General features: G+C 41.8%; 1 protein-coding gene across 1 annotated transcript in view; it reads right to left on the minus strand.

Moving 5' to 3' along the window:
* Positions 1-209: 209 nt before the first annotated feature.
* The window catches only part of LOC103605774 (phosphoglucomutase-like protein 5), a gene marked incomplete at its 5' end in the record, with an annotated part of 38,925 nt that continues 18,243 nt past the window's right edge, over positions 210-20,891 (minus strand). The window contains 2 exons of the mRNA XM_008590404.1: positions 210-467; positions 16,280-16,463. Coding sequence (XP_008588626.1) covers positions 210-467; positions 16,280-16,463 — 442 coding nt within the window. The remainder of the gene's footprint in view (positions 468-16,279; positions 16,464-20,891) is intronic.

Here is a 20,891-nt window from a genome sequence, read left to right on the forward strand (position 1 = left end):
GACTCTAACTCCAAATTTCCTTAACTTGTCTATACAAGGTGTCTTTTCTTTACTGTCACCCCAATCAGCAAATTGCTTAACAGTCAAGAGAGGGAGTTGTTTGGGAAATGCTGATCTAAACTCATTATAGACGCTAGAGAGCAACTTCTCTGTTTCTAACACTGCAGTGAATGAATGAAATATGCCTGAAATCGCGCTAAGCGTGCCCCTCAGCTGAAGCTATCAATTTTACTTCCAGGAGGTAAAATCACCCCACTCAAGGCCCCCAGGAGCTCGACATTTGCCAGAAGCGATGAAACACACAAGCTGAGAAAAGAGCTCTGCTTTCGTACCTGTGGCTCCCGATCATGGCCGCTGGGGTCCCTCTCGTAGCTCTCTGCATACAGTCTGATGGTGGCCCGCACGCCGCTAGAGGAGCTGAGCCGGAAGATGAGCCGGGCTGCATCCGAGAAAATGATCCTCAGGCCCTGAGACCAAGAACATCCAGAATGGATCAGCAAACAAATAAATGCACAGGTAATGACAATTAACACCACTATGGAAGTCAGCATGATTCTATGATCTAGACACAATCAGGGTCATGACAATTTATAAGTGACTCCTGATACCCAAGTAGCATAGTGTGATGAACCTAAAAGCTGCTTAAGATTATGCATTTGTCTCTTTATCCTATTTCCGTTGCATTGTGGTTAATGTTGGACGGCTAGGAACAAAACTATGAACAGATGCTCAAGTTCCCTTGGTCTGATTCTGGAATCAGAAGTGGAGGTAACAAGGATAGAATGAGATTCTATAAATGTTCCTGGGGCCAAAATTCATCCCTCATAAATCTACTGGATGCAATGGGGGTAGGCAATTTATCTATTATGGTGAGACAGATTACCCATGTTAAGTAAGGTGACCCTCATAGGATGTGAGACTTTGCTTTAAGTTCATCTTCTGTTTCTGTCCTCATTCCCACATCCTCTGGTAGCAATGGAACCTTCAGTGAAGTGCTCAGGGCTGGGCCTCAGCTGGGTTTTGAGGGTTGCTGTGGACACCTCCTCTTGGCTCACTCCTTCCTACCTACCTGTAAGACCTGGCCACCAGCGTGGGCTAGGCGGGGACAGAGAGCTGTGGCCGCACCTGTTAGTATTGGTTTGGTTTTGGCTCAGAACATCCCCACTCTCTATGTATCTCTTCTTATCAGAGGCACAGATATTTTAAAATTATGACCACAAGATCATACAGTGACATCTGCTAGAGGAAATGTGTTCTCCTAAAACAACTGATAAAGTAATTGTTGTAAATAGTATATTGGCAGGGGCCAGGGGAAGGAAGAGGAAGGAACAAAATAATACGTCTGGTGACTTGTTACTTCTGAAAACATAGATGTCTCCGGCGACTTTGATATCATTTTCTCTAAGTGATTTATCCTTGAAACGTTTATTGCCTCAAATTTTGCTTGTTAAGAATAAGCTGTCATTAAAAATACATGCATATTATATCTGCTGCATAAATCTGACTGCCAGTTCCTTACCCCACCTGCTGATCTCTGCACAGGAGCACTATGGTTCTATCTGAATGGTTTTCTGCTTTTTAAGTTTTGTAGGCATATTTTGTTCCAATCCCCAAACAAAAAGCTTTAGTTTCTTTTGGAGTGGTTCAATGTCTCCTACAATTTGTGTAACAGAAGGAAGCTATCTTGCTTACTGGAAATCAATCACTCTACACTACTGACTTTGCAAACAGGATGATATTATCCAGGATTCTTTTATTGGGCAAACACTTTAGAGTGGGCTTTATGGATTAGGTACTGGGCTAAGTCCTGGGTATGTAAAGATAGAGACAGTATTTGCCCTCCATAAGCCTAGAGTAGTTTATTACAACAAACAAACAGTTTCCTAACCACCTTATGCTACTGGTGAGGTTAATAGTTACAGAATCCCAAGTGGAGAAAATGAACCAATTACCTACTATCCAGAACCAAATTACACTCAAACTGACAATAAAGCCCCAAAGGTTCCACAGTTGTGTTCACAGCCATGTTTTTACAAACTCTTTTGAAGGTGTTATTTATGTGTAAACCTACACTTCCATTGTCACTAAATATGGGACATGTGAGTACGTAACTCACTACTGAGAACTATAGATTATCCAAAAACTGATTAAAGCCATATCAAAGGCTGAGGTCTTAATCCACCTTCTGTTGCAGATTTCAAATCACGTGGGGTCACCTCTTCTGATGATCTCCCAGACTCCACCCTTTACATAGTTCCCATTCCACAATTAGTCTCCCGGATTAGTTCATGGCCAGTGGGAGGTATTTAAGAATTCATGTCATTACAAACGATCAACATGTGTTATCTGCTCATTTCTAAGCCTCTTTACGATGAATCTTATTTTTTTCTCCTCAAGGTAGCTATAACATCTTTGGCTGTACTACATGTCACACTCATAGAAGATTGTTGGAATCTACATCTGGTAACCTGGAATACATTTTGCTCTTGAAAGATGATAAAGATATGTATAACACACATCAGCCTACTGGAAATAGTCCAACATCTTCCCTCTTTGCTCGGAAACCAACCATAAGATCTTGACTAAGAATCTGCGTTGCTTTGTGAGTCCATTCCAGGTGAGGAGCAGCCCAATTCTCCCTCTCCACGTGGAATGAAAGGTTTTTTAGACCCAGCCCAGCCTAGTTCTGTTCTGCAACAATCCCAGTTTTCAGGCTTGAGTGCCCCTTTGATGTGTGAATAATTGTATTGGATTGCTTTGGTATCTGCATGTTCCTTAAATGAACTTAATGAATTTGCAACCCAAACATGAGCCGTGTACTTCCTATCATGTATCATCATCAACTTCAATTAAACAATAAGGCCAAAGTTACCACTGACCAAGACTTGCCAAGAGTCTAATTGTTCCTGAATTTCAACAAAAGAACACCAGTAATATATTTTGCTTTTATTATTTGGTCTATACCGAGGGTTGGCAATACACAACCTATTGGTGAAATCTGACCTGCAATCTGTTTATAAGTCAAGTTTTATTGGGACACAGCCATGCCCATTCACTTATGTATTGTCCATGGCTGCTGAGATTAGTAGTTGTGACAGAGACCATCTCGCCCACAAGGCCTAAAATATTTACTATCTAGCCCTTTACAGAAAATGTTTGCTGACCCCTGACATAAACCATTACTTTATTACAACATAAAGTACTTACTTTTCAGCCCTACACTAGAAAATAGAAAATATAACCATCTGCCTTATCAAAATCTCAGAGAGAAATTGTGTTTATGAAGACTGTGGTAAGGGTGCCTAGTCCCTTCATTGCCTGGGTATTCCAGCTTCTAGCTATAGATTTATCTCGACTAGATTTGGCCCCAGTCTGCTTACTTCTGACCACCTACTCCTGACAGAAATGGATTAAATTGCATTTTAGTTTTATATTCTTTTATTGCAGGGTGCTACAAGGCACTGTCTGACAAAATCTATTTTTGTAGTCTCCATAGGTATGTTAGAGACTGTATAAAGCTCCACCTGAGACATTTCCTCAACAGCCAAGTGTTAGGAAAGTCCTAACTGTTCCCTGAGGAACTGGTTTTCTTTTTCTTTCTGACAATGAGAACTTTGTAACCAACCATGTTTCCCTTTTCAACGTGGCTGCCAGGATACTTAATGCCAAATTTGAGGTTCAGCCCAAGTGGATCCTTATGACTTGCATAACTATGAATTTTTCTTCTTCTGTTCTTGACTCTCTACTCTTATTTATATATTCCCCTGATTTCTGTTTCTTATTTATATCCTAACAACTTCATTATGTGTGTGTTTGCTGCCACAATCCTCTTGAAGAAACAAAGCCCAGTGAAAACAAAGGAAACAAGTGTCCATCACAGCCTGAACCCTACAATTATGGAACTGTTGAGTTATGTTGTTGGGTCCTTCATTAGCTGACAAGTGCGGAAAGGCAGAGTCTCATATACCTTGTTTACCATCATTTTATCCACACAGCCTAGCACAATGCCTGACCCTCCATAAACACGTGTTGAAAAGTTACTGCATGTTCCACGACTGGAGCGAGCTCCCCTGGAGACCCTACCAAGGCAGTCTCCAGAGGGCTCCTTCTGCATTTAGCGAGGACTCACAGGCCAAATGAAAACACACTAGCATTCTTCATGGTGAACTGGGGCTAATGTATCCACCTTGAAGGGTAATTGTGGAAGGTAAAATAATAGAAATTGTCCAGCACATCATAATTACGGGATTTGCTCCACTACATCCACTCATCCTTCTATCTCAAAATGTCCTAAGACAAGGGTCAGTTTTGGCTAAAAACCATGGTGGTTTCCTGTCCCCAGTTGTATGATCTTAGACAAATCATTTGCCCATACTGTTACACATTGGAATCAGTGGAGGGGGATGGTCTTTAAAAAAAAAATAGTACTGCCTGGTTCTCACCCCAGACATTGGGATTTAATTCGTGTGGGGTGTCACTTGGGCACTGCGGTTTTAAAAGTTCTCCAGGTGATTCTAAGGTGCAGTCCAATGTGGGAACGACTGCAGTAACTTCTTTTCTCTGGGTCACCTATCTCATTTATTAAGTGACAGGACTGTGCTATGTGTCAGTTGTAAGGAGGGTCCTTTTGGGATCTGAGGTTTCATGTATATGCTACCATTGGACTGGGCTCTTAGGAGAGCCATGACACAGCAGGGCTAATAAAATAACATTAGGCTACTGAGTCCTGTAAAGCTTACTCCTAGGGCTGTGTCAGCAGCAGAACCATGAGAGGCACCTCCTCTTGAGCCATCTGACACTCATTGTTTTTAGCACAAACTTCTAAGGAATCCCTGGAGCAACCATGAAGGAATCCATGATATCTCCCTAGCCACAGCAGCTATAGTAGCTGGAATGTCTGAGATGACACAACAGCCACAAACTCAAAAAAAGGAAAAAGATGACTTCCTCCACTGGAAGACAATGTTAATGGTGGGATGGTGGTGGGGGGTATCGAGGGGGCACCTCAGTACCAGCCTAGTATTTTTCTTTCTTTCGAGTGTCTGGTTGCATGCCTCAAATGATAAGAATAGAGTTTTGCTCATCTTAGCTTCATCTCAATGAAAAATAATAGTTAAAGGATTTCCTATCCTTTGCCCACATACAGCGATTTGCATGCACAACTCCAGTCCGCTTTCAGTTATCACTGTAGCTCTTCTCTTTCTCCCCAGATTTTCTGCCTCTTTGATTTGCTTTCCATGGAAAGTCGGTTTGGAAATGATACAGAAATAGCAACTGGATAAACCCAGGCTGGAATTCTGGCTTGGCCAATTATTAGCTGGTGGTCTTGAGTCAAGTCACTTAAGCTCTCTAAGCTTTAGTTTCCTAGAAAGCAGATGAAAAATAATACAGCCTAGCTTTCTGGGTTGTTGGGTGTCAGATCAGAAAATGTACGTGAAAAGTGCTTTGAAAGTTATCAATCACCATATAAATATTCTATGCTGAACTTTTAATGAGATGATGCTATGCTCTTAGTTTTCCAACCTTCCAGATTTCACAGATGATTGCTAAATAAAGCCTGAATGCTGATGGTTTGTGATGCATTGGCACATACTTAATTATTTTTAAATTAGGCAGAACTAAGATTTATTTTAAGAACTGTGCCATGCCCTCTGAAATCACTGCTACACCCATGGATCTCTTACCATTTATTTTCTCTGTACCTCCCACTGAACTGGCTTCTTTTGCAATAAAATATTCCTTCATAATTGGTCAATTTAGGCTCTTACAGTCCTGAGAGAAGGACCTTAGAGTCGTCCAGGCCACCTCCTCCTCTTATTGAAAGGAAAGAGGAAGTTAAAATCTTGCTTGAGGTAGCATATTCAGTAAATGGAGGAGCTAGGACTTCGGTCTATATCTTCTGACTCCAGGCTTATAATAAGAGGTTGAACCATGTAAAACTACTAACTTTCATACACTGCTTCTCATTTGAAATGTTTGAACAATATTTCATATTTTGTATGGTTCCTAAAGCTGGCACAAAGCCTTATGTCGAGTAGGTATCTGATAAATTTTTGATAAATGAATGTTATGGTTTTTTTATTTTTTAGTTTTTTAAAGGCCCTTGTGTAAATCAATACAGGAAATCTGCAAGTTGCTAAATACACAGAGCTGCCAGATGTTAGTTTGGAGACTATAGCACATGTTGCAGCCAGGCGGGGAGTGGGGAACTATACATTACCAACAGTTATTTGGCAGCATCTGACCTAGTCAAATACTCACTTAGGATGAATTCCAGGGGAAAACAGCATATGGCCCTGAAATCTGGTACAATGTTGCATATGTAGTCAGTTGGCCACACCAGGCATGTGAACCTGGAGACAGGAGAGCCTTGGAAGAGACAGACTGTGAGCCTAAATCAGATATTATCTCTCACAGGAAATCCCAACAATTTATCTGGAAAGCTTCAAGGTGAAAATATTACTCTATAACATCTGAACCATATTTTGTAGAAGAAAGCATGCATCCTATAAAGCAGATTTGGAATTAACAGACATATCTCTCTGCACACGTGTGCACACACACACACACACACACACACACACAAACAAAGCGAGCAGAATTACCCATTTTTCTTTGCTTAAGTCATAGAGTTAGCCATGAGCATGAGTTTGAATGCAGCTGAGCTAGGCAGCGGCTAGTCCATACAGTTCCTTTGTATGAACTGCAAAGAGGTGCCCCCTCTGGGTGGACAATTTATAGAGAAGCAGTCTTCCTCTCGGCTGCCTTAAACTTCATCTTCTCGAGCCGGCCCGGTGGCGCACTGGAGAGTGCGCCACTTGGGAGCGCGGTGGCGCTCCCACCGAGGGTTCGGATCCCATGTGGAGACCGGTTCCCGCTCACTGGCTGAGCGCGGTGCGGGCACAACACCAAGGGTTGTGATCCCGTTACCAGTCAGTAAAAAAGACAAAAAGGAAAAAAAAAAAAAAAAAAACTTCATCTTCTCTTCCCTCATTAGGCCTTTGTGCAGTGCACTGACTGCACAACCATCCCAGCTGCCCTGCTCTTGGGAACAATTTTCATCTAGTCATCTAACCTTTTAGGTTTGTTTACTTGTTTTGTTTTACAATCAACCAGCCCTCTTGGGGTCAACAATTACAAGGAATTATCTTGGGAAATCAAGGTCAAATGATTCCTTAAGTGCTCTTTTAAAGCACTCATCTGGCAAAACCCACATTAGATATGAGAGGGCTGCTTGGAGAGTGAGACTTGAGCTATTCCTCATCCAGATTCCAACTCTCAAATTTGGAAAAATGGAACTAAGTCACACAAGTTCTATTTCCTCGTTTCTTTGGCCAAAATGACTACTGATCCTTGTTCACACAAAACTAGCCCCAGTTCTAGGATATTTTGGGTTCAGACATGCTTTACCCAGATAATAGCATAACTTCCTCCCTTAATTCCTATGACAGCTTATAGATTTTTTTCTTTTATATTTATGTTTCCTGGTGATGGTCACCCTCCTGATGACACAGTGACATCAGTATTGAAATAGGAAGTAACTGTGAGGCCATTCCAGAATGCTTAGATTCTCACTACATGTCCTAGGATCATTCTACTACTGACATTTTAAAAGGTACTTCTAAAGCAATCAACTTGTGCCAGGAGAAGGAAATTCATCACAACAAAACCCTAATGAATCAGAAGCAGAGAAATGAGAAATTCCCAGCTGACCAGAAACAGTATCTTCCTTACTATTTTCAAATCCACCAACAGGTCATTATAAAATACTAAATATGTGTTTGGACCTTGGAAGCCAAATTGGAATACCATGGGAAAAGTGTCTATTTGAAATTTTTTTTTAATCCATGATTTTCAAGATGTCATACCAAGAGATATAGTTAGTGCAACATACAAGCATAGCCCAACCATCTTTATGTACCACAACTACACTCTCGTAGACCGAGCACTTAAGAATCATAATCATAGGTATCATAACATCTCATTGAGAATGCCTATAGTAAATTTCAGTTCTTTATCTGGAAAACTACACAACCATATAACCACATTTGACTGAAGAAAAGCATGTAGTCTGATGAGATGGTTTCACCTGGGCCAGCTCCTACTTATCCTCCAGGTCACAGCTTAAATATCACCTCCCTGTGGAGAGCTTTCCAGAGCCCTAGCATAGATAGGCTAGCCAGCATAGATAGAACCCCCCCCCCACTATGCACACCCAAATAAGTTCTTTCCCTGTAATACTGTTCAATAAAAGCTATAGTCATTACAAGTGTCATGTCAATGTGTCTTCCCTGCTTGACTGTAAGTAGAGGGCAGGAATCTCAACTGTCCTGTATGTTGTTGTACCCTCAATGCCAGCAAGCTGACTGGGATATAATCAGTGTTTTGTAAATATTCATTGAATGGATGAAGACATAAATGATTCAAACTTCAGCTACCTTCACCATATTGTACTAAGCCAGGAAATGAATGTATATTGATTAGAGATTTTTTTTCAACATCATAATTTGCAACAGAAATGGGATTTTGTTAAACCCATGTTTAATCACAATATACATGTAGTGATAATACCCCCTTCTCTAAACATTTGTTATTCAATGTGGAAGGACTGTTTCTAGGTACTAGCTTTCAGAGTTAACTAAATTCTATAGATGGGCTACTCAGTGTGACTGAAATAACTTCTAAAGTTCTACTTCTAAATGCACAAACCACACGCCAGCAAATGGCATATTATAGGGACAATAAATTGTTACAGCAGTCTTTCAGCTGGTTCATTCATTGGAATGTGTCAAAGTTGAAGGCTGAAGTTGAAGGTTGACCAGTTAACTGTGACGAGAGAGAGAGGTACTGTCTTGAAGGTTTAGATTCTTCAGCTGACACCGTTCCATTGCCTTTATATAATGCTGCTGCTAATGGTATCTCAGTAAGCTTCTCCATATCTACTGACCATGGGGGAGTAGTACCACAGAACATATTAGAGCACCAAATGCTGGAACTGAAATTTGATTTCAAGACTGTCAGTTCACTTTATTATTTCTAAATACTGAAACTAACAAGTGTGAACACCTTCCTGCATATTAAAATAACTCTAAAAGCAAACTAACTTCAGAATCCATCTTCAAAGTGTGATTTTTCCCTGAACTAACTTCAAATGGTTCTTTTTTCCAGGTTGAGGACAACATCAAAATGTTTCCACACAGCCTGCATCACTTGAAGAGATATTAATAAGCTCAGAGTTAGCCTGACATAATCAAATTGGATTTGGTTTTCCACATCAGCTAACTGGTATGCATTTATTTACGTAAGGTTTTTTAATAACAGCTGAACTGTTAAGTTGCAAATGACTTTAGCACTGGTAGAATTTCATGATTTTTGAGCTTTTTAGATAGAAATACAAATGGTATCCAACGTACAATGGTTCAATTTAGGGTTTTTCTACTTTGTGATGGGTTTATCAGGGTATTAGGTGCATTTTCAATTTACAATGGGTTTATCAGGGTGTAACCCCATCAGAAGTCAAGGAGCAACTGTATAGGAGTTGGACAAGTCATAAGGAGAGACTTAGCTGCTTAAATTTTCCTGGTAAAGTATCAGGATTTCTCGTTTCAAAGCTAATTTTCAAAATACCGGTTATAGTTCTGTATTGATGGCAATATGCCACCTCTCAGTGTGGTACCATATCTGTCATGTTGTCCTTCATTCACAACACCAGGATTGGAGTATTGCTTCTATCAGGGCTGGGGCACTTCATCACTGTGGGCACTGAGTGGAGATGCCAGGAGTTAAGCTACAAATAGGAGAGGAAGAGATAATAAGAGACAATCTTGGTGGTAGTAACATTCCTTGGGATATTGATGGTGGAGGAAAGAGAAAACACCTGGCTCAATGAAAACCCTCGATGTTTGCTAAATGAATTTGCCCTGGAAGAAAGAGTGAACAACCCTTCAGACCACATGTAGTCACAAACTTCCTCCATCTTTCCCATCTCTTTACACGGTACAAATTGGGAACTTCTTAAACAAGTCAGCAATTTGATCAAAATGCTCCCCTCCTCTCACAGTAGATATTGGCCTATTTTTTCCCATTCAAATTTGAAGAAGCCAGCATCAGTCATTCATGTGACTAGACTTTACCTGAAAATAAACAGTGACATATCCTCAACCAAAGACCAAAGGAAGAACTGCAGTTGGAGAAACAAGCCTCATTAAGTTACTATTTCTAAATTAGACAGTGTCTCTCCTGGGCCCTGTTTAATGGAAGGCACACATCAACTTTTCTCTTGTGACCTTCTAAGGTCACAAAAATATCAGACACTTGGAGGCAGCTCTAGTAAATCCCATGAACCAACAAACCAGAGTGAAGCCAGAGAGTTCCCTGGGAGTTCACATCAGGAGTTGAGGACCTAAGGGGTTTCCTTCCTGCTCCTTGAATGACTCCCACAGGGTTTCACAGGCAGGATAGACTTAGCTGAACATTTCCACAGCAGTGGAATTATCACCAAAACAGGATTTTAATTTCATCTTAAATGGAGATGCATTCCTACTTTATCTCTAGAGATGTATGTGAAATGGCTCTTTTTCCACAGTCTGTTTCCTGACTCTGACCTCAAATCAAGGACAAGGAGGAGACTAAGTTGCCTTAAACAACTTCTTCCTTTCTGAAGCCGAGTGTGCGTGTGTTGGGGGTGGAGGATGGAGTGACTGTGGGGAGGCAGAGAAATGTGAGTTTGAGTGAATTCACAGATGACTCAGAAACTGAAGAGGCTTCACATCGCACCTGGCAAAGTTGTATGTTTTCTCCCTGCTTTTCTTACCCTATGCAGCTCATTAAATGCCAAAATCTTTTCTAAGGATGCTCTTTTAACAAAACTAATTTTAGTTTAACTTTAAAGTATCTAGCATTCGTTATGTGCCATGTCTTTACATGTATTATACATGTATTCAATTCTCTCACTGGCTGTATGAGGTAGCCATAATTATTATTATCATTATTCCTATTTTCACAGACAAGGAAAGGAAGGCACAGAGAGATTAAATAACTTGCCTAAAGTAGCTCAGCAAGGAGGTGGCACAGTTGAGACAAAAACCCAAGACTGTCCAACTCCAAGCCTGTGCACAGAAGCATTGCTCCTGTGCTTCTCAGTAGTACCATGAGGCAGAGGTGCCCTGGAGCAGACTGTTGTGCTTAAAGACGATGTCTGGTTAGAACAGGAATAATCAAAATTTTGTTTAAAAATTTGTTGCAGAACATCATTTCTGTTATCTAGTTTTTTCCCTTAGTAAGTAGAATTTCTAAACCAAACATGATAACTGGGAATCTCCTACTACCTCAGGATCATCAATCCGAAACTCAAATTCCACTGCAACGTGTTTTAACGATAGAATAAACAAAAGATTTGGGTGAATGCTTTCTAACCCTTGGGCATACTGAGGATTATTTTCAAAAATATATACTTGACTATGTGTGTATGTGTGGTAGGGGAGAAAGAGAGGTTTATCCTTTCCTCAAACTGATATTCAGTCAAGTTAAGGATTCTGGTAAAGGGAGAGAACTAATATTTCTTGAGCATCAATTAGGCACCAGCCACTGTACCTGAGGCTTTATAGGACTTTCTCCTCAAACATTTTCCATTACCCTGTGGTTATTATCACCACTGCACCACCCCAAGTTGAAATTCAGAGAAGTAACTTGCCCAAAGTCACAAATCTAGTCAGTGATGATGCCAGCCTTCAAACTTGTGTCTGTGTGACTCCAGTGCCCTGGAATACTGCAGAGGACCATAGCAATCTGCCTCCCTCAGCAAATGGAGACTTTTTAGTGTTATGTTTCCTTTCGGTTTTGCTAACAGAGACATACTTCTGTTTCTCCTTATGGAGCTTAAATCTCCTATCTTAATTTGAAAACAATCCATAATATAGTCATTTGTTTTAAAATAACAATATTCTAAAATCAAAAAGACATAACAAAGGCTCGCAAAGGTGTGGCTAGATTGGAACACTCCTTCACTGCTGGTAGGATGTAAAGTGGTGCAATTTCTTTTGAAAAGTGTATGGTGGTTCCTTTAAAGGTTACAGGGTTAAATATATTATCATTTGACCCAGGAATTTCACGCCTAAGTATATATTCCCCCAAGAGAACTGAAAATCTATGTGTGCATGAAAACATATGAATGTCCATAGCAGCATTATTCATAATAGTCAAAAAGCAAAAACAAATGTCCATCAGCTGATGAATGGATAAGCAAAATGTGGTATACCCACATGATGGAGTATTGTTTGTCAGTAAAAGGAATGAAGTACTGATATGGATGAACCTCGAAAACATGACATCAGGTGAAAGAAGCCAGTCATAAAGGACCACAAATGTCCAGAATAGGCAAATCCATAGAGACAGAAAGTAGATCACTGGTTGCCAGGGGTTGGGGGTTGGAGGCATGTTGGAAGGGAAATGACAGCTAAGGAGCACAAGATTTCGTTTGGGGGTAATGAAAATGTTATAAAACAGATTGTGATGATGATTGCACAACTCTACAGATGTACTAGAAACCATTGAAGTGTACACTTTAAGTGGGCGTCTTGTATGGTAGGTGAATTATATCTCAAAGCTGTTATGTATTTATACTTAAAAAATTGTAGCATGAAAAAGACCCAAATTATGCATTGGGTAGGCTCTCAGTAAATACCTATTGAAGGCACACACTGTTAGGCAATTATGTTTTAGCCGATGTCTAAGACAGCAGCGGGCAGACAGGAGGAACACCCAGATGGCTGCAGAGAGTTTCAGGTCCCTAGAACAGCACGTTTTCCGAGAATCACAAAAAGCCCCCTCCCGCTTCTTCCTCACCACCACATCCCCTTCCTGCATGCGCTTTTCCGAGAATCACAAAAAGCCCCCTCCCGCTTCTTCCTCACCACCACATCCCCTTCCTGCGTGCGCGAATTTCTCCACCTACAGAAAAATCCCAACTCAGCTTAAACCCCGCTCGCTTCCCTCCCCTTCCTTCTTAGCCAACAGGAACAGCCCAGCTCAGCCTAACTGGATATAAAAAGCCCAGCCCGACTCCTCCTGCTGCTGCTCCCATTTCTGAGAGGGCAGCCACCTGTTCATTTTGCCTGCCTGATACACTTTGGTTGAGTCCCTGTCTCCTGGTGTGTTTCTTTTGTGCTCAGGCCAGGGGTTTTCCTTTCACACATCAAGGTACTTTGGCTATTCAAAAATAATACTAGTTCATTTAAATTCAAATATGTCTTTTAGGTGTATAGTTCAAAAAATATGCTTATTTTGCACAATGTTACATGAACTGTGCCCCAGACTCTGTTATCCTGGAAACCGAATGCTGGTATCGGTTGGCATCCTGAGGCTGCAGCAGCCCCACTACGTAGGGATTGCCTCTATCCTATAGGACAAACTGTGGCAGAAAAACCACCTGTGACTTGCTGACAGTGAAGATGCCACAGTGTTAACTGGTCTCCCATCACCCTCGCTGAGCCAAACCCAGACCGGCAGAGAAGCTCCAGTGTGATTCAGGGCCACCGGCCAATAAATATGTCACTTGGGTCCTGGAATCTGGGGAAATGAACAGTCTTCGTTCTTTACTAGAAAAACTCCCTGGAGCAGGTCCTGGTAGCACTTATCTATTTATAGCCACATTAGAGCCCAGATGGAAGAGTGTGGAGAGGGGGAAAAATTGCTAAATTCCAGGGTAAAAATGGAAACCAATATTCAGTGCTGTGGTGGGGGAGAGGAGATGGAATAAATAGATGTCAGAACTTGAGATCCATTTGAGGAATTAGCCTGCTGTGAACGGCTAAAGAAAAAAGTATCCAAGTGCTGAGTGCACTGAGGAAGAAATAAAGTGGAGTGATATTGGATTTAACAGCAAAACAAATTAGCTCAGCAGACAAGCTTCTTGTGCGTAGATAAAGTCCAGAACCTAGCACTGACCAGACCAATCCCTCCAAGAATGGTTTCCAAGCCTTCCTCATCAGTGAACAAAAACCTCCCAAGGATACTTTAGAAAGCACATATTTTTATGTCTCTTGAATTCTACTGTAACAAAAACAAAATGAGCCTTACATTTGGGAAAAGTTTGTCCTGGGGGCCCTGTGTAAAATGCAGGTGGGAATGTGGTACAAAAGTGGGAAGGACTTATCCTGAGCAGAGCGGCTCAAAGACACCAGCTGAGCCCCTGACTTCACATCTCCATGGATCGACTCATTGGTGTTATTTCAGAGCAAACTCGGTCCAGTCCACATGCAACATCCTCGAGCAAAGCAAAACAGCTGCAAACATGTATCGTGCGCTCTCTCTATAAAGGATAGCCAGGAACTTCTGTGTATCTTATTTAATTCCATTTCTAAAACAATTCTGTGAGATTGGTATTTCACAGATGAGGAAGGAACTGTGGCTCGAAGAGATTAAGCAACTTTCCCCCAAATCACACAACTAGTAAGTGGCAGGGATAGGATTTGATCATTAGTCTTCTAGCTTCTTACCCACTATTTTCTCTGCCACTTTACACCTTTCTGAAGTGAGATGATAAGTTTGTCGGGCCATAGAATGGCTTCCAGAACAAAAGGTTGATATTTTGATAGAGATTAAAGATCTCCACAAAACTAAGTGGACCAGAGAGAGGATACCAAGAGTAACAAAGGGCATTGGGATTTGGAGTGTCTGCAAGTCAGGGGACCCTAGGATAAGGAGGATATACTAAACACTAATAAAACAGCTGTAACCACCATTATATCTAGTCCCAAAGGACCTGCAGCTTCTGGCTTATTGTCTGTACTTATGAAGAATGTATAAAAAATAAGAATTTGGGAGTTTTAAAATGGAACTTGTCTTAACATTGCTCAAGGTACGAAAATGCAGGTGGGAATGTGGTACAAAAGTGGGAAGGACTTATCCTGAGCAGAGCGGCTCAAAGACACCAGCTGAGCCCCTGACTTCACATCTCCATGGATCGACTCATTGGTGTTATTTCAGAGCAAACTCGGTCCAGTCCACATGCAACATCCTCGAGCAAAGCAAAACAGCTGCAAACATGTATCGTGCGCTCTCTCTATAAAGGATAGCCAGGAACTTCTGTGTATCTTATTTAATTCCATTTCTAAAACAATTCTGTGAGATTGGTATTTCACAGATGAGGAAGGAACTGTGGCTCGAAGAGATTAAGCAACTTTCCCCCAAATCACACAACTAGTAAGTGGCAGGGATAGGATTTGATCATTAGTCTTCTAGCTTCTTACCCACTATTTTCTCTGCCACTTTACACCTTTCTGAAGTGAGACGATAAGTTTGTCGGGCCATAGAATGGCTTCCAGAACAAAAGGTTGATATTTTGATAGATATTAAAGATCTCCACAAAACTAAGTGGACCAGAGAGAGGATACCAAGAGTAACAAAGGGCATTGGGATGTGGAGTGTCTGCAAGTCAGGGGACCCTAGGATAAGGAGGATATACTAAACACTAATAAAACAGCTGTAACTACCATTATATCTAGTCCCAAAGGACCTGCAGCTTCTGACTTATTGTCTGTACTTATGAAGAATGTATAAAAAATAAGAATTTGGGAGTTTTAAAATGGAACTTGTCTAAACATTGCTCAAGGTACATTGCTTAGACTGTAAATATTAGTATGTGCCATAGCCAATAAATGAACAAAACTGAGAAGAAAAATAACTGTAGCAGCTATCAAATTCTCTCTCACAATGCCCAAAGAGGAAACCATAACAGAAGTGTGGTTAATTTTGCCACTTACCTATGATAATCATTCTCAACCGTAAATCTTCCTTTTGAGTTTTCTGGGCAAATTTCCCAACCAGGGGTACCAAACCCATCTCCTGTGATTCCTCAATGACATAAGGTAATAGGAGACAAAACATCCCTGCACCTGGGGGTGGGGGGCCAAGGACAGGGATTTTTTGCACTCAGAAACTGTTCTGAATACATCACCAATCATGGCCACCACATAAGAGTGCCTGCAGGCTGCAAACATTTTAGAAGGAAATGTTGGGCCTGTCTCTATTTGTGGTATTGGCCCATCAGTCACCATGATGAAAGAATAGTGTACAGAGAGGGCCCATGTTCTAATCCACCCTCTGCCACTAACTAGCGAGGTGACCTTCAGCAAGGGCTTTCTCATTCCTGGCTGCAGCGTTCTTGTCTGTAATATGGAGGGCTCAGAACAGGTCATCCCTGAAGACCTCTCCAGTTTTAGAACACTTTGGCCACCAGCTCTGCCAGATTACCTGGTCTTGGGTATTCCCCAGCATGTACCTGTTTTTTGGTCACAGTGCCATCCACAGGGTCCACATATTCAAAGCTGTCTGTCTTCGCCACACTGTAGACGTGACTCCCCACAGCAAACTGCTGGCCGATGAAGGACTTGTCTGTGATCAGGGCCTCCAGGTCCCTCATGATATAATACGTTGTCTTGGGCTCCAGCCCCTCATAGTCAAACCTGGTAAAGGAGAGCAGGATGAACAAAAACCTAATTAGGGAACCAGCAATCGTGTGGACCTCCCAAGGTTATCTAATCATTGATTCTGTTTTCAGGGAAGGACAGCACAGAAAAGCACCCTCAACCGGTCTTCCCTGTTCTATCTGGCCCTTACAATCCATTCCCCACACAGCAGCCAAGTGATGAATCATGTCACTTCTTTCCTTTAAATCCCTCCCAGAGCACCCATCCCACTGAGAACAAAGCTCAAAACCCTAACCACAGCCCACCCGGCACCGTGGGATCCGCCCGTGCCCACCTCCTTGGCTTCACTTTGTTCGCTTTTTGCCCTTGTTCACCTGATTCAGCCACACCAGCCTCCTCTGCAGTCCCCAGTGACACTTCAGCCTTCCTTGCCTCTGGGCCTGTTCCCTACTGTCTGTTTACTCACATAGTTGGCTCGTTCTTGTCCTTCAACTTTCAAACCTACTGTCACCTCCAAAAGGTGACCTTCTCTGACCATCCATCTAAAGTAGCTTCTACCCCCCACTTCCTTCTCTCACCACCCTTTATATTTTCTTTCGGTAGTTGTCCCAGTCTGTATTTATCACATTTGTATATTTGTTGACTTATTTATTATCTGTCATTGCCCACCAGAATGTGAGCTCCAGGGGGCACAGCCCTTAGCTGTTTTGTTCTCTGCTACTTCTGGTACACAGCAAGTGTGGTGTCAGTAGGGTGGAGTGAAAGATGGGAGGGAGGGAGGGAGGGAGGGAGGGAGGAAGGAAGGAAGGAAGGAAGGAAGGAAGGAAGGAAGGGAGGGAAGGAAGGAAGGAAGGAGGGAAGGAAGGGAAGGAAGGCAGGAAGGAAGGAAGGAAGGAAGGAAAGAAGGAAGGAAGGAAGGAAGGAAGGAAGGAAGGGAAGGAAGGAAGAAGGGAAGAAAAGGAAGGAAGAAAGGACAGAGAGGGGAATCAAGGGAGGCAAAGAGAGGGAAAGGAACTGAATGTATTATAGAATTCTCTCGGAAACTTGGAAGAAATGACACAGTCATTCCATTCAAAAAGTCCTCCTAGCCAGGAGCATCCAACATAACAATGGGGCTTGGAGGAGACTGAACAATAAAAGACTAAAAATAATACCTATTGCATCTGTCGTGAGGTTTAAAATATGGTAATGCATACCAAGCAGCTGGCACAGTACCAGGCACCAGTGCTTAAAAACTGTTAATTGCTTTTGTTCTCAGACACTACCATAAACAGTACAGAGGTTTCTCAAACAATGACAGTTAGAACTACCATACAATCCAGCAATCCCCCTACTGGGTATTTATCCAAATGAATGGAAATCATCATATTAAAGGGATACCTGCACCCCCATGTTCATTGCAGCTCTATTTGCGATAGCCAAAATATGGAACCAACCTAAGTATTCATCAACAGATGACTGGATAAAGAATATGTGTATATACACAACAGAATACTACTCAGTCATAAAAAAGAATGAAATTCTGTCATTTGCAAAATTACGAATCTGGAGAGAATTATGTTAAGTGAAATAAGCTGGACAAAGGAGCAGAAATACCACATGTTCTTACATAACTGGCTGCTAGGAAGGAAGGAAGGGAGGGATACTGGGAGAGAAGGAGGGAATAAGGAGGGAATGAGGGAAGAAAGAAAAGACCACAACAATATGTTGAACTTTCAGAAGGAGAGAACGAACCTAAGGATACTAGAGATGGGAAGGAGGGAGGGAGGGGGTTTGGAAAGTGAAAGGTTGGGTGAAGGGCATAAAGAAATATCACAATTTGTAAGAATGAATATGCTAATAATATATTTTAAAATTAAAAAAAAAATTTAAAAACTGTATGGTTTTTCCCAATGTCAGGTAGTCTTGACTGAGACCTAGCGGCACATCTGGGAGGGGCTGTTTAAGAAGGAAGCCCGAGGAGGGGCACCTGTGCCCGTGTGGCTGTGCAGGGATCGCACAGTTGGGCTTCCTGCAGTGTAGGGAGAAGACGTGAGTTCTCAGAGTGAACTGGAGGCAGGAAGCTCTGAGTTGTTGCTACTTTTTTCTAGTAGTTGTTACTACCCTAGGTCTTTTAAGACATCTGGTTAACATCAGGGTATGAGCCAAGATGGAGGACATGGAATGACACCATGCCTAGTGACAGGTCCTCTGCATCTATAACCCTTTTATTCTCTAACTCTTGCATAAGGCGTTTCTTCCCCAGCCTCGGAAACAAAATAACAGGGAACTCCCTCAGAACATTCTTTTTCAGCAGTGCATGTGTCCTGAGACTAGATTCTCTTTAAAGAGTGTCATTTGGGGAAGGTAAAGACCCAGCCAATCAGAAAGGGGCAGGAGGAGAGAAGAGAGTCTGGTCAGAGATATACAGGCATTGAAAGAGATTCAGACGTTGAGAAAATCCTCTAACATGATAGGTCATGTTGTCTGTGACTTAAGTGATCAGAGCAGCCTGCCCAAATATTCCTCATCCACAGCAGATCCTGGCAGCACCTTCCCCTCACTACCCCACACTCGCCCCTCTGACCACCACCGCCACCAGGACCACCACACTCTCACGGAAAGAAACCTTTGAATGGAGAGTTCCTTCTGGGGTCTACTCATACGAGGAAGATCGTCTGGGAGATTTTCTCAGATATGCCTCCAGGCTCAGAATTAGTGAAACTGAAATTGTTTCATTATCTCCTCTCCGCCATGAAATGTGTCAGGTGAGAAATAGTTTTATTTCACAAATGCCTTTCCCCTCACCATTTGCTGGGGTTGAAGGAAATGTTGACCTTTCATTTTACCTGTTCCCTCTCTTCCCTTTTTCTTTATCTCTGTGAGCATTTTGGATAGAAATCTGAAACATAATTCAATGTCCTACAAGAAATTAAATCTCCCTTGCATGCTATTCTCTAATATGGTATTTGTTATAAAAAAAAGTAATTAGCATGTAAGCTCTTGGCCACAAAAAAATGAACTATATTATAAATACACTTATCATAATACCATTTCTTCAAAACACTGGCAGAAGCTTAGATAATCCTTCCACAAATTATGAGGAACTCATCTGTGACTCAAAGCGATCTCACTAAGCCTGAGGTTGGCAGTCAGAATATATTTTATCAGGTTGGACATTTTGGAAGAGCTTCACGCAACAGAAAGATTTCATGTGCCAATTAGCCCTTGGAATGCCAAAAAAAAATAGAAAACCCACAAGAATCAGGGAGGTTTGGCACTTGTTAGAAATACTGATGAGTAACAAGTTCCCACCTGCCTTGAGAATTATTATTTATGATACAATGAATAATTTGAGGTGGTTTGCAGGCTTTCACATTCCCAGTCTTCTTGACTACACAAGAACCACAAATATTAATGGTGTTGTCTACATCTTTGATTTTAAGGAGTTCTATCACAGCCTTCCTTATTCTCTGATATTTATCTAAGTAAATAACTTCTGAAGAGAAGAAATAATCACCTTATAAGGGAAGTCTAAAGCTCCCTTTCTGTCCCTCAAGCTCTTGAAACACAACCAAACATCCACAGCTATTCATAAGCAAAGCAAAATGAGTCATAGTCCGTGTTTTGAATACACAGAGAGTCTTTGAGATTACCCAAGGATTCCCTTGCCCCATGCCCAAGTTCCCTGCAGGTAACACCCTCTCCTACCACCACTCCTCCTAAACCATGGCACGGTACTACATACACACACCTAGCAGGCAACCATGCATCCAGAGCACTCTTACTCCCACTTCAACAACAAGAAAGTGAAAGAGATCCCCAGCCCTAAGTTCCTACTCCCTGACCTTTCCTCTTCCTCCTTCCCAGGTAATATTTCCCTTTTCTGTACCTCCTTTCATGAAAACAAAACTTTAGCAAAATCTGGGGTGCTTGAGCCATGTGGCACCTTCAAAAGGTACCAGCTTGGGCATCTTGGACATTGCTCGGACCATCAGTGAGAGTAAATCAAAGGTAGGGTGAGGGTTACAAAAGCACCCCAACCAGGCACAGCCTCTGTGTCTAAACCCTTTCTTGATAAACATGGGTAGAGAACCAACAAAAGAGGCCTCTGGTTTGACTGCATGACTCTCAAAGCTCTGTAGGTCAGATTTCCACTTGCCATGGGCACACATCTTTATTTTTTTATTTTTATTTTTTTTATTTTGTCAATATACAATGTAGTTAGTTATTGTGTCCCATCACCAAAGCCTCCCTTCCTCCTCCCTCTCCCCCTCCCACCCAGATGTGTCCCCTCCATTTTCTCGTTGTAAGAGCTTCAAAAAAAAAAAAAGTTGTGGTTGTTATATCTTCCTCTCCCCCCCCCCCCGGTTTTTTTTTTGTTGTTGTTGTTGCTGTTTGTTTTTGTGTGAGTGTGTGTGTGTGTGTGTGTGTATGTGTGTGTGTGTGTGTGTGTATGTGTGTGTATTGTTTTTTTCACCTTTA

Source organism: Galeopterus variegatus, unplaced genomic scaffold (genome assembly GCF_000696425.1).
Source record: "Galeopterus variegatus unplaced genomic scaffold, G_variegatus-3.0.2 Scaffold6062, whole genome shotgun sequence".
Classification (NCBI taxonomy): Eukaryota; Metazoa; Chordata; class Mammalia; order Dermoptera; family Cynocephalidae; genus Galeopterus; species Galeopterus variegatus.